Source organism: Triturus cristatus, chromosome 9 (assembly GCF_964204655.1).
Source record: "Triturus cristatus chromosome 9, aTriCri1.1, whole genome shotgun sequence".
In the NCBI taxonomy this organism is placed as follows: Eukaryota; Metazoa; Chordata; class Amphibia; order Caudata; family Salamandridae; genus Triturus; species Triturus cristatus.
Window position 1 is genome coordinate 1006134404 of NC_140592.1, and position 13729 is coordinate 1006148132.

At 44.6% G+C, this 13729-nt stretch overlaps 1 protein-coding gene across 3 annotated transcripts in view; it reads left to right on the forward strand.

The window, feature by feature from the left end:
- Window positions 1-3373: 3373 nt before the first annotated feature.
- The window catches only part of LOC146799200 (uncharacterized), a 152941-nt gene continuing 142585 nt past the window's right edge, over window positions 3374-13729 (forward strand). For all 3 annotated transcript variants that reach the window (XR_014969245.1, XM_085628058.1, XM_085628059.1), the window contains exon 1: window positions 3374-3807. Coding sequence is in view for 2 of the 3 variants with exons in the window: in XM_085628058.1 (XP_085484184.1) it covers window positions 3642-3807 (166 nt within the window). In the remaining variant the exon portion in view is untranslated. The remainder of the gene's footprint in view (window positions 3808-13729) is intronic.

Below are 13729 nucleotides of genomic sequence, written 5' to 3' on the forward strand. Positions count from 1 at the left end.
TTTTATCACAATGTCTGGTTTGCGTAGTTCATCTCCCAAACAGTCTTGAAATTTTTGTATCCACACCTTTTCATTGACAATGGTGTAGCGTGAACCTGAATCCGCGTCTATACTTATGTCAATGCCTCCTATGGTCATTTTACAAGTAGGTTTTTTCGTTTTGGTAGCACTCACATGTGTACTCTTACCTACATTTCCGTCCTCTATGTTAAGTACAAACATGTTCATATCTTCATCATCAGACACATCCTGTCTAATCTCACCTTCCTCTGCCACTAATTTCACAAGTTTAGTTTTGCGTCTGTTACATGCTTTCGAAAAATGTCCTTTCAGCCCACAATTAGTACATTTTACGTCACGTGCTGGGCATCTTAAGTCATTAGCCAGGTGGTACGTGCTTCCACACCTATAACAACGCTCCCAGACTTTGTTATCTTGCTTTTGACTGGATGTTCTTTGTCCACCCTTGTTCCAAAATTGTTTCATAGGGGTTTTACTGTCATTCACTTTGCTTACACTTTCGCTAGTTTTCTTTTCTTTTTCCTCGTTGAGGATCGCTTTGGCGCAACGCCCAGTCAGCTCAGCTTTGCGAGCTATGTCAATAATATTTTGCAATGGGTATTCGCCCTTGGCCCACAGATTGTCTTGTATGTTTTCATTGGATCCTTGCATGACAATCTGGTCACGGATGAATTCATCGTGCAGCGCACCAAAGCGACAATTAATTGCGAGAGTTTTTAACTTTGACACGTAGTCATCTATTGATTCTTCCTTGCCTTGCTTTCTGTGAAAGAACTTGTAATGATCCACACCTACACATACGGTGGGTTTATAATATGTATTCAAATCATCTATAGCATTTTGAAAAACATCTCCTTCATTCTCTGCTCTTATTTTTTTGTTAGTTGAGTTGTATACCTTTATGCCACCAGCTCCAAGACTATGCATTAACATTTTGTACTTTTTTTCCGGCTTGACTTCATCCTCCTCCTCTAAAGTAGAAATATAGTTCAGAAAATACTCCCTCCATTCTTCCCACTTAAGAGTAGGTTCTCCACCCCCACGTAAAAATGTTTCTGGCGGAGACAGGTTCCAAATGCAGCCAGACGCCATGTTAAGACCTCAAAAGCAAGGAAGTCGGAAGATGTGTACTATATTTTTCAAAAGGAATCACGAAGCTTGTGGAAATTTCATAAACTCCAAAAATGTCACAACATACAATCCTCTGTATACTTTATAAAGGTACACCAATCCAGGAAGAATATAATGTTTGTAAGACCGAGATCCAGCGAATCTCAGTTATAGAACTGCAGAAGATGAAAAGGGGTGAGGAGCTAGACATGGAAATTAATGCACATTCATTACACTTTCTGCCAGGGCGCGTGCAAACGAACACGCCGATAGTCATTAAAGTACCACAGTTCACACGAAAAGTTGAAAATGTGCAAGGCAAGTTCGCGCGCTGGTAGTCTGTTACCTCTGGTTTACTTTGAAATGCCTCCGACACCAGATCCGTCCACACAGCTCCGCATGCACGCACAGTGATGTTTGCTTAAATCGAAGTGAAAAAAAAAAAAATTCAAAATGGCTTCCACGTTTGCGTGCGTTGTCTGGAACACTGACTTCCAATCCACGTTGACGTTGAGACTAGTGACGTTGCAGAACTGCACGCGTGCACACGTCGAAGACGAACGTCAGACTCAGCTGTGAAGACGTTGGAATATAACAGTTGAAATGAGACGTTGGTAAGTGGCAGTTGTTTCCGTTGAAACTGTGATTCTCCACACGATCCCCTTTTGTTGGATCTAGCTTAACGCAGTCACTCTGAAATTTCACGAAAGTTTACAAACAGCTCACCGTTACTGGCGGTATATACGGCTTTCGGAACGTTTGGCACACGCTTCACTTAACATGTTCTTGTAATTTCCAGTCACTGCACAACTCAAAAATCAAGTCTTGAAAAATCACCGCATAAAAAGGATGTTGCCAAACACTCGCCGTTATTAATTCCGTTGAGATGTCACACTTGACGGTTAAGCAGAACAGCGTTGATAACTGACCTTAGAGATTTACGATATCAAATCTGAACCTTTTGAAATTGTATTTGTCAGAAAGATAATTTCAAGAATTTCATCCGTGGGTTCCCGTGTTGGCCCTCGTCGCCAAATTTGTTGAAAGAAAGGAGGTTCACAGGCTGATGATAACTTCTTTATTCATCAAAACCAACACGGAGGCTCCAACAGCGGAGCCGGCAGAACGTGCAGAGTGTTGCGTGGTCAGCTGTCAACTGTCATAACAGAGGGCAGCTGATCACGTAACCGATGGAACGTCACAACTGATACGGCGTATCAGTTGGGACACAAGGCAAATGAACAACGGTGTCCACGCAGGGACAAATATAAACACAACATATTCGAAGGTCCTCAGATTTATGGAGGAACTAAATCTACAGATTAAAAAAACTTGGCAGATCATCCCTTACTGCATGGGTATCATGGTGGAGATTCCATCCCCTCCAGATATAGCACTCCTCCAGAAATCAGGATTTTTGCTTCCACCTATCTCTGATTCAGAACCTCTGTTTTTCACTCACAAGCCTGTTTTTTAAAGAAGGTAGGGTCACTGCTTCATGATTAAGCGATTCAAGTAATATCATTAAAACACAGGTAATCGTAATATTAGTGCACATTTCCCTTTTTCTTATTCAGCCAGTAAACTTTGGAATTCTCTGCCCCTATGTTTAAGATCCCAATCCAGTCATACTCCCTTTAGGAGATCGCTAAAGGCATGACTTTTTGTTGCATCCTCTAAATTATTTAGTATTACTTTGGCTGGTGTCGGAGGTTTCCGCTAGCGCTATGGCACTTTGACAATCGCGCTTTACTTTAGTTTACTTACTTTGAAACGGAGTGGAGAATAACATGCAGAAACTGTATTCTTCTATTGATTTCCACATTTAACAGTGCCAACTTGGCAAAAGCTATTTGTTAGCACTAACAGGAACAGATCTGCAGTGAAGTTGTATTAAGACAATGCAGCGGCCAGGGTGGCTGACTCAGGAACATCGGGGCTCACGGTTCGACTCCCGGCGGCAGCTCAGCTCAGCATCATGTGACTCAGGGGTGTAACACAGGCCCCCGCGGTGCGGTGGGGCCCCCGCACACCAGGGGCCCCCTCACTCAGCGAAGCCTTCATGAATGCCCGGTCGCCCTCCCCATAAATTAAATGGTGCGCGCAGCTGCAAACTCCACGGCCAGGCGGCCTCTTCATTAATTAAATTATGCCGTGCGCACGCCCGCCGGCCTCTTAATTTTTTAATGTTTAGTGCGCACGCCCGGGCCCCGGCCGGTCCTCTGAGGCTCTTCATAATTAAATGGTGCACGGCAGCGGGTGCACAATTGTTTCCGGCCGCGTCTGCTCGGTCTTCAGGGTGAGGTTTAGAGTGGGGCTGGTGACCTGTGACCTGTGACCTGTGATCACGCGTGACTTGTGAGGTATCCCATCCCAGGACCCAGCTAGAGACAGGCTTCTGCTGCTAACTGGCTCGCCTGCTTGGCCCGCCGGCTATTTTATTTTGGAGCAGCCCGGGCCGGCCGACTCGAGGGCACTGGGTGAGGGAGAGGGCCCTGCTGCAATGCATCATGCAGTCAGGAGACGGCGGTCCCGTGAGAGGGCCGGTCCTCACCGGTGAAGAGTCACGCCGGCTCAGTAAGCCTGGGGCAGAAGAAGAACAGAACAAACCGAGAGGCTTGTGGTTGTGGCTTCCTGGAATTGTGCTTCACGGTATTCTGGGAGGAGAGATGATACGTAAGTGATCAGGTGACAGGAAAGTGGTGCATTTTCCAGTAAGGGCACATCAGTGCCACACGCGGTGAAATGCTGTTGCTGTATTTGTTGCAACAGTTGCAGAATGGTCATCTTCACCAGTAGTGAGGGCTGTGTCTGGTAGAACCAGTGGTATGTGACAGTGCTGCATTGGGGTTTCACGCACTTTCGCCCACATCGATGTCTACTGTTGAGATTATGTCTCTGTCTGTGTCGCACCTGAGCGTTACGTGACCATTGTAGTGGTTCTGGCGATTACCCGTGCCAGACTGGGTGGCTTTTGATTACAAGCCGACACCTACCGAGGTTCTCTGTAGATGGAGTATACAGCCTTAGTTCCAGGTAGGGGTGAGCTGCACGCATCTTGTGAAGCTCTTATCTGAAGTGGCGCGTGTGTACACATCACTCCCTTGGAGGTGAGCAGCTGTGCTCTGCACACATGGCCTCTGTATAGATGTTTTTTTTCAGATTGACACCTTGTGTATAGAGAACGCTCCTCTGTTGATGGACACTGTCCGCAGCACCCTCTGTAAAGGGAAAGTGGGGAGCATCCTCTTGCTAACGAGCTCCCGGGGACCTTTTGTTATTCATAGTACAAATCGTATTTCCAGATGGGAACCTTCGACATTGCAGTCATCTGCAGTTGAGCATGCTGCGTTCACAGCACTTATTCACAGGTGTCCCACCATCTGTGCACAGCGCCTCTCTACAGCCAGGGCACCTCTACTACAAAAGGTGCATTCTATGTACACCGCAACTCCCCACAGAGCCGAACCTGCTCTGAGAGGGCTCTAGAAAGATAGGGCACTGTACACAGTTCTTCACTGACTCGGAAAACCTGTCCAAGGTGAAGGAGGGCCAAATATGAAGGAGGGGCTCTCGGAGTGCCAGGGAGGGGTGAATAGAGAGTGAGAGGGGTGAACACAATGAAGTGATGGTAGCTACAATTAGTCGATCAGCAGTGGGGCTTCCCACCCTTGGTGGCACCTACACAGACTGGAAGGAGGGTGGCGGCAGAGGAGAGGCAGACAGGGCATTGCCCAAGAGGAGGAGGTATCCCCATACTAGGGAGGGCACATGAAGGTCATCCAGACTGGGATAGTACAGGAGGAAGGAGATCCAGTCCGGGATTTGGAAGTGTGACAGGCGAGGTATGGAGGTCTAGGCCATGCATGCAGGCAGGATGGCAATCCATGCTGGTGTGAGTGCAGGCAGGGTTAGTGCATAGTGATGGCACACCAGACGCTGCTGGCAATGAGTTTCGAAATGTACAAATGTAAAAAGTGACGGGTGAAGAAAAACGGAATTTCGTAAGGTATGGAACTTGTAAAAAGCTATATGAGGTAGGGTAGTTTGGCTAAAGACGAAGACTAATGAGGGTCTGTTTGTGCTACATATGTAGGGATACGTGCACATTTGCAGGCCTGGGGGTCTTTTTAGTTTGCAATGGGCGTTTGACATGCCTGTTTTAATTAAAACATCAGTTTATAAAGCTAACAGTGGTACCCAGAAATTATGTGTAGCTCTCCAATAAAATATACTTACTTCATCAAATGTCTGTTGTGGGAGAAACGGTGCACAAGAGACCGCTATATATTCATTGTCGGGTATGAGTGTTTCACCCTGAATTTTCTTTGCATTGTGATGTTTGTCATTATTCATACCAAAATGCAAAAAAGGAAAGAAAAAAAACATACCAAGGCGAGACACAGTGAATAAGTAGAACACACTTTACCCCACCCCCATTACAAGGCACTAGGGTAGTGCCCTTTCACTGCTGATGCTTTGCAGATGTTTTAAGATCTTCTTAGAGTTTCTCGTTGCTCAAATGTGTGCAATTATTGAGATTTCTATGTTTCCCTTGTCTGCATTGTTTTTGCTCGGGAGAAAGTGTCAGTCATAGTTGTTGAAATGCCACTCATAATTACACTGAAATTATGATAATGTCACACATAGCAATCTGAAACCTTGGCAGCTATGCAGCAGTGACTGGGACTCCCAGGCCTGGCACTGTGCTGATACCCCCGCCGGCTCACAGCAGCTGACCCAGTGGTGGTGAGTGCAAAGATGCTGCACCAGTGATCCTCTGCACCTGCGCCGGGTCGTGCATCGCCCAGCCCTGTCCAACCTTGCATGCGCGTTGAAACCTGCTCTGGTAGTTAAATGAGATTTTTGACTTCTAGGCGCTTGCACGCAGTCCCCTGTGGCTAAGTCGCTCGTCCTTGAAAATGAACTTGGTGTAAAGAATCGACTCCTGCCTGCCCAGGTATAGAATCCTTTGTTGTACTTTCCTGGGGAACAGAAAATCTCCAGAATCGAAGGGGGAGGGGGTGTGCAGACTGTGTCCTACGCTTCATACTAACAGTTCAAGTTCTTTGCAGTGTGAGTGGGAATAAAAGTAGAACCTAATATTATATAGTAGGCCCAGGGTGTAACACAGGCCCCCGTGTTGGCGGGGAGGGGCGCGCTACAGGGAACCCCTCACTCAGCAGAGCCAGGCCTCTTCATTAATTAAATGATGCGCGGCACGCAGATGACTCCGCGGTCTTCAGGGCGGGGGCTACAGATTAGCATGAAGGTGAGAATTGGGTCTGTAGTCAAATACACGTTAGTGTGAAGGTGAGGATTCGATTATGATCAGAATCAGTTTACATATTAGAGTCAGAGATAGAATTAGGGTCAAGGTTCAGGCAGGTTTGGAAAAGCAGAAAAAGAAAATCTGAACCAAATGATTCAAACTACTGCTCAAATCGACGCACAAGGACATTTCCCAACTATTTACAATCAAACCTTTTGATTTGAACGATATGCTGTTCAAACTAATTGCTTCTACTAGTCACAGAATCATAAATGCACCAGAAGCTTTCGATCTTTTAAGTCTTTTTGTTGAGGCAACTCAAATGAACTAACATTGTATATACACTATCAAGAGGTGCTTCGCAAATAACACGTATACACACAGACAGTAAGCACGATGAACACCAACAAAGCACGTCTGCAATAACCCAAAAGGCACTAAAAGGCTTTATATAGCGCAAACTCGACCCAAAGGTATCAGAGCACTTTACATAAGCACCGGTTGCGTCACAGCCGGACACATTCAGTTTTTGTTAGGCACAGGGAAATGAAGTGATTTACCCAGATCAGGATGTTGAGCGTCCCTGCAGAGACTCGAACCCGGTTCCCCAGTTTCGAGGTCCATCCCTCTCTTTGATAACAATGCACATACCCCAATTGAATGATCACGAACCCTGCATACAGTCAAGCACGTAGGCTCTATACCAACAATCCATGGATACTGTGCCAACAATGCATATACAAGCACGAAAACCCATCTAACAATGTAACACAAGCACTTAGAATCTACTTACTAAGGATGCTTAAGCCCATGAACACTAGAATAGTAAACCTATATAGGAAAACACAAAGAACATCTCTGCAAACACTGTATATACGAAAAGCTGCCCCTAAATAGATACTAAATGCTCTGTCCACCAGTAACGTGCATGCCAAAATGTAGACCTTTGCTTATAGCGCTATAGGTAGCGTAGAATGGATATTTTCCTTTAGCAGTATATCTGTTCGAATGCGAAGGTCTATTCCTTCATATGCTCATGGTACATACAGAGGCCAGCTATCCCTAAACACCACCTTCAAGAGACAATAGGGCTTTACACACTGCACATAACACACTAGAGACTCCTTCGCTGCACAAAAACAATCACTGGAGGGAGGGAGGGTCATAACTGAAAACACCATGGGCTCTCACTTACTGCACACGAATAAACATATGGCGTACGGCAAGGAGGGAGCAACAGGACAGATGTCAAGGATTAGCTTTTACAGGACAAATGGAGGGACAGGAGAGGCCGTTTTCCACTCACAAAGGAATGGGAGGTCCAATAGGAACAGGGGCCCTAATACAATAATAGCAAAAAATGTTCCTATAGTTCCTCAGAGAAGAAGGAGACAGAGTAGTGTAAACGCAAGAGGCTTTAGGAGGATAAAACACACCGTACAGTCAGTGTGGAAAATCCTTATGTCGGATATAAATGCCCTCACACACCCTTGCAGGTGTCATGCTTCATCATTTGGGCTGCTCCTCGTCGGGCCGGCGGTGCAATGCCCGACGGGCTCCCTAAAAAGGGGCTCTTTGGCGGAGATCTTCAATCCGACTGCCGTATAGATGAAGTGCGGGTATGGGGCCAAATGAATGTAGATATAGATAAGTGATATTAAAATAGGGTAAGGAATGCCTATTTGAGGTAAATTTTATTCAAATGGCTTCCTACCTTAGTTAAAAACGTGTATACAGAGCACTTGTGTGAGTGTAATGTCTCCTATTCAAGTGGTATGTATATTGCAATACTGGGTCAACATGTTTCTCGCAATGAGTGAGTTATACTCGCGATTCTTCAGGACCTAGGGGGATATGTTAACTATAAACTATCTACATTACACAACCTGGTTGGTTGGGGTTAATGATCAATCTATGTATTGAATACCTGTTGGTACCGGGAGCTACCTGGAAAGAAAGGAAGGTATCATCAAACAAGTTTGATCTGGTTAATATATTCACAGGTGAAACGTGAAGCCTGCATGGTGACACACTCTCTGTAACTTAGATGGTGCAGTGTCGCATCATACGCCAACATTAGTGGATTAATGTTGACTATATTAAAAACGCCGAGGTGGTAGATCCCTAGGTGAACTAGAGTGACTAATCACCGGTGTGTGACAACTGTTGAGAAAATTTAACCGCGTCTAAACAACTCACCCTAGTCAGTCAATATCCAGGTATCAACAGTACTCGGTGGGTTGTACACGAATGTGACTTCCTCTAGATTAAGAGGCTGAAAGGAACAAAATAACAAGGAGAGCACACATTCACAAGATTTCCCCGAGGAATAGTTGATAAAAAACGGGGACTAACAGTATAAAAACATCCAGTAGAGCAGAGCAAATAGGGGATGTTATCTCATTGCGTGTTATTTGCTCATGCATTGTCTCAAAAGGGGAGAGAGTCATTGTTTGCGTGGTAAGCTGTGTTCATATCGTCATGGTGTCATGAAACAAGGAGCCCTGGAGCATCGGTGGTGAGTATATACAACCCACTATATATGTATAGGAGGACGGTAACATGGTACGAAATAACCACCAGGGGCCCTGGTAAAATACGAAACACACTCAAGGGGAGCCAAGTCTGCTTGATGCAGTGTATGGGGGAGTATCGAGTTAAGCGGCAGAATTAATGAGGCTAACCACCAACGACCCTAGTGAACTCAGAAAATCACTCGTTAGAGTATATGAAGTTAAGAGCACTGAATTAGGCATCCAAGAGAAAGGGAGAGGAAAGCGGCTAGTCTATCCGATCCCTATGTTTACCCCTCTGTGTGATAGACATAGTGTCCGTAGGGGTATACGGCATCAGGACTAAATAGGACTGGTCAAGTTACTGACAGCTAACGGAGGGGTGTTGAGTTAATAATAAAGCACAATCTTTACGCAAGCAATTGTCCAATATGGCATCCAGAGCTTAACGCTCACATAACCAATCACAGGCTAACCCCCGGAGCCCTGGTTGCTTCTCCGCCCGTTTCCGTGTGTTCCTGTCTTTCATGAAACCCCAACCCAAAATGGCCACCATTAATCGAGATCCTTTGTCATTACGTTTCAACCACATGACGGGGTATTTGGTCACATGACCACTCGACACACTTTAAGTCCTTCCTCCCTCCCCACTACGTTACCTTCCGGACTCGGTGGAGAGGGTAGGTCGTGACATGGTACTCGAAAGGAAGACGCGTGAGTAAAATGACCCCGCCATTTCTTCCCTTTCTTTTAATTAGTCTTAATACTTGGCTTTGACAATTGCTTGCGTAAAGATTGTGCTTTATTATTAACTCAACACCCCTCCGTTAGCTGTCAGTACTTAGCACTGTAGCTATCTATATACGTGATAATGGCACTGTTGACATTATACCTCTAACACAGTACACATAGACCAGATCCTTGTCAAGCCCTGGCTCTGTGCTTATCCTTTTCACACTGTTCCTTTCTTAACTAAACTTGACCAGTCCTATTTAGTCCTGATGCCGTATACCCCTACGGACACTATGTCTATCACACAGAGGGGTAAACATAGGGATCGGATAGACTAGCCGCTTTCCTCTCCCTTTCTCTTGGATGCCTAATTCAGTGCTCTTAACTTCATATACTCTAACGAGTGATTTTCTGAGTTCACTAGGGTCGTTGGTGGTTAGCCTCATTAATTCTGCCGCTTAACTCGATACTCCCCCATACACTGCATCAAGCAGACTTGGCTCCCCTTGAGTGTGTTTCGTATTTTACCAGGGCCCCTGGTGGTTATTTCGTACCATGTTACCGTCCTCCTATACATATATAGTGGGTTGTATATACTCACCACCGATGCTCCAGGGCTCCTTGTTTCATGACACCATGACGATATGAACACAGCTTACCACGCAAACAATGACTCTCTCCCCTTTTGAGACAATGCATGAGCAAATAACACGCAATGAGATAACATCCCCTATTTGCTCTGCTCTACTGGATGTTTTTATACTGTTAGTCCCCGTTTTTTATCAACTATTCCTCGGGGAAATCTTGTGAATGTGTGCTCTCCTTGTTATTTTGTTCCTTTCAGCCTCTTAATCTAGAGGAAGTCACATTCGTGTACAACCCACCGAGTACTGTTGATACCTGGATATTGACTGACTAGGGTGAGTTGTTTAGACGCGGTTAAATTTTCTCAACAGTTGTCACACACCGGTGATTAGTCACTCTAGTTCACCTAGGGATCTACCACCTCGGCGTTTTTAATATAGTCAACATTAATCCACTAATGTTGGCGTATGATGCGACACTGCACCATCTAAGTTACAGAGAGTGTGTCACCATGCAGGCTTCACGTTTCACCTGTGAATATATTAACCAGATCAAACTTGTTTGATGATACCTTCCTTTCTTTCCAGGTAGCTCCCGGTACCAACAGGTATTCAATACATAGATTGATCATTAACCCCAACCAACCAGGTTGTGTAATGTAGATAGTTTATAGTTAACATATCCCCCTAGGTCCTGAAGAATCGCGAGTATAACTCACTCATTGCGAGAAACATGTTGACCCAGTATTGCAATATACATACCACTTGAATAGGAGACATTACACTCACACAAGTGCTCTGTATACACGTTTTTAACTAAGGTAGGAAGCCATCTGAATAAAATTTACCTCAAATAGGCATTCCTTACCCTATTTTAATATCACTTATCTATATCTACAGTCATTTGGCCCCATACCCGCATTTCATCTATACGGCAGTCGGATTGAAGATCTCCGCCAAAGAGCCCCTTTTTAGGGAGCCCGTCGGGCATTGCACCGCCGGCCCGACGAGGAGCAGCCCAAATGATGAAGCATGACACCTGCAAGGGTGTGTGAGGGCATTTATATCCGACATAAGGATTTTCCACACTGACTGTACGGTGTGTTTTATCCTCCTAAAGCCTCTTGCGTTTACACTACTCTGTCTCCTTCTTCTCTGAGGAACTATAGGAACATTTTTTGCTATTATTTTAAGGATTAGCTTTTAACAGTTAAAATTTGAAAAAAAAGTGGCAAAATTCAGATGAATGGATGACTTCGGGATGCTGTGTTTTTAGCCAGTAAATGCCCTTAAATCAAATTTATTAATGACAAAAGTGTGCAACAACCTCGAATATTTTATGGGTTTGGGAATCGTACTTGTAACAGCGTAAAATACTTTAAGTAATGCATAAAAATGCCTGTGTGTATAACTCACACACTGGTATGTCACCAGATAACTATTACGCCATTGCTGTAACTCAGCACAACTTTGCTTCTAGCAATTTGTTTTCCAGCCTATATTCAACTGACAAATAAAAGTGACTTGTACATTTTACTTAATCTTAGAAACTAGGGGTCCAGTTAGCAATTTCACTATGGCTGTCATTCTGAAAATGTTATACTATCTCAAACCCTAAAATCCCTTTGTGCCAGCATTCCTGCCCCGCCCTAGATCCCCTCTGACTAACAATCTACTCCTGTGTTTCTGGGCCTCTTCTCTCAGCCCTGCATACTAGGTGCTCATGAATAATACTGTTAGGCAACATCATGAGAGAGGGGTGTAGGTGGTAGGCTGACATGGAGCAAGGAAATAGAGAAAGAGAAATTAGGGGAAACACCTTGATAAAGGGACAAATAGAAAAAGTGATTATGAGCGAAAGAAAAATTAAGGATGTGAAAAAGCAGATGGGTATATAAAGAAAGACAGAAAGAAATATTGGAAGGAAAGAAACATGAAAGGAAATAAGGGAGAAAAGGCAGGATGGAAGGGTGAAAGGAATGATGAAAGAATTAATGAATAGAGTAGTTGAAGAATTGATAGAGGGAATGTTGAAATGATGGATGGAAGAGTGAAAGATCAATAGTTTAAAGGGTGAATGAATTGAAGGGTGAAGAATAGGTTGATTGGGAAGAGTGAAGGATGAATAGTTTAAATAATGTGTAGATTGATCCATGGATATAATGATTGATGGATACATGAAAGAAAGGCTATAAATATGTATATATGAAAGGACTACAGTCTTCCGATTGCATCCACCTGTCAGGGTTGGTGCACAGCAGTGGAAGCATGTCCCACTATAAAAATGCAAACAGCCCTGCGTCATGGTCACACACAGAGGAAAGCTCGCATTCTGAGATATAGTTGCCGTAGTGGTTTATTCAAAAGTGTATTCAAAAGTTTGACATGTTTCTACTGGAACGGTCTTTGTGGTGTTATTTCTGATATTTATCTGTGTTGATCGTCTTCATTGCTTAATTTTACTCGCAAGAAAGTGTCACTCATAGTCGTTGAAATGTCACTCATAATTACACTGAAATTATGAAAATGTCACACATGGCAATCTGAAACCTTGGCAGCTATGACCCCAGCAGCCCCCGTTTTCCAGCCTCCAGGGGCCCCATCAGCGCTGTAGCGCACACAGGCAGCACTACACTCTCTCTCAGGCGTTGGTTGCACCAGTGAGTTGCCTCAAAACAGTCCTACTTCATAAATTAAATGGTGCGTGCCGCATGCTGTGAGTGCAGGTGACCCGAGCTTCCAGGCCCAGAAACAAGGGTTATTGAAGGATACTGCCTCGAGGCCAGAGACCATTTGCATATTTACATACCTTTGTAAACTGGTTTCATAGGCTTCGTTTTTTTCTGGTTCCAGTTCCCCCTGGGCCCCCACTCTGCCTATTGCTTCCATTTGAAATTTAAATTTACTGCTGTAGTGTGAGAATGCATTTCATGAAAAGGAATATAAAGTAGGGTTGCCAAAAGAAAAATGCCAGCCATGTGTTTAAAGAGCCTGGAAAGACCTCGTCTTGGCACTAAATAGGGTTATAAATAAAAAAGTATGTATTCATTTGTAATGTGACTTTTCTGTCTTTGTTCCCTTTGATTATCAGTCATGGATCTCATCATTCAGGCAGCCCTAGAAGACAATTAAAGTGCATTCTATTTATATTTGCTGTTCGAAGTATGCACAGATAAGTGCTGAAAATACGGCTTTAGGTGACTGCTTATTTTTGTCAGTGGGGCAAAGTGGTAGGTGGTGGGCCGGACCGCTGGGGGGCCCCTCATTGTGCTTTGCAGGGGGGCCCCCTCAAGTTTTGTTACGCCACTGACATTCAGCAGTGAAACAACACTGCACTGAAACACAATTTTACCATTTGTGGCCTGTGTTACATGGGCTGACGGAGCGGAGCTCCGCGGAATTCCTCTGAGTGTCCATGCAACTCTGTAGATATCCGTGAATTGCAAATCCGCGAGATCTGCCCACCCTTCCTCTCCACCATTCCTACCCCTCTACGT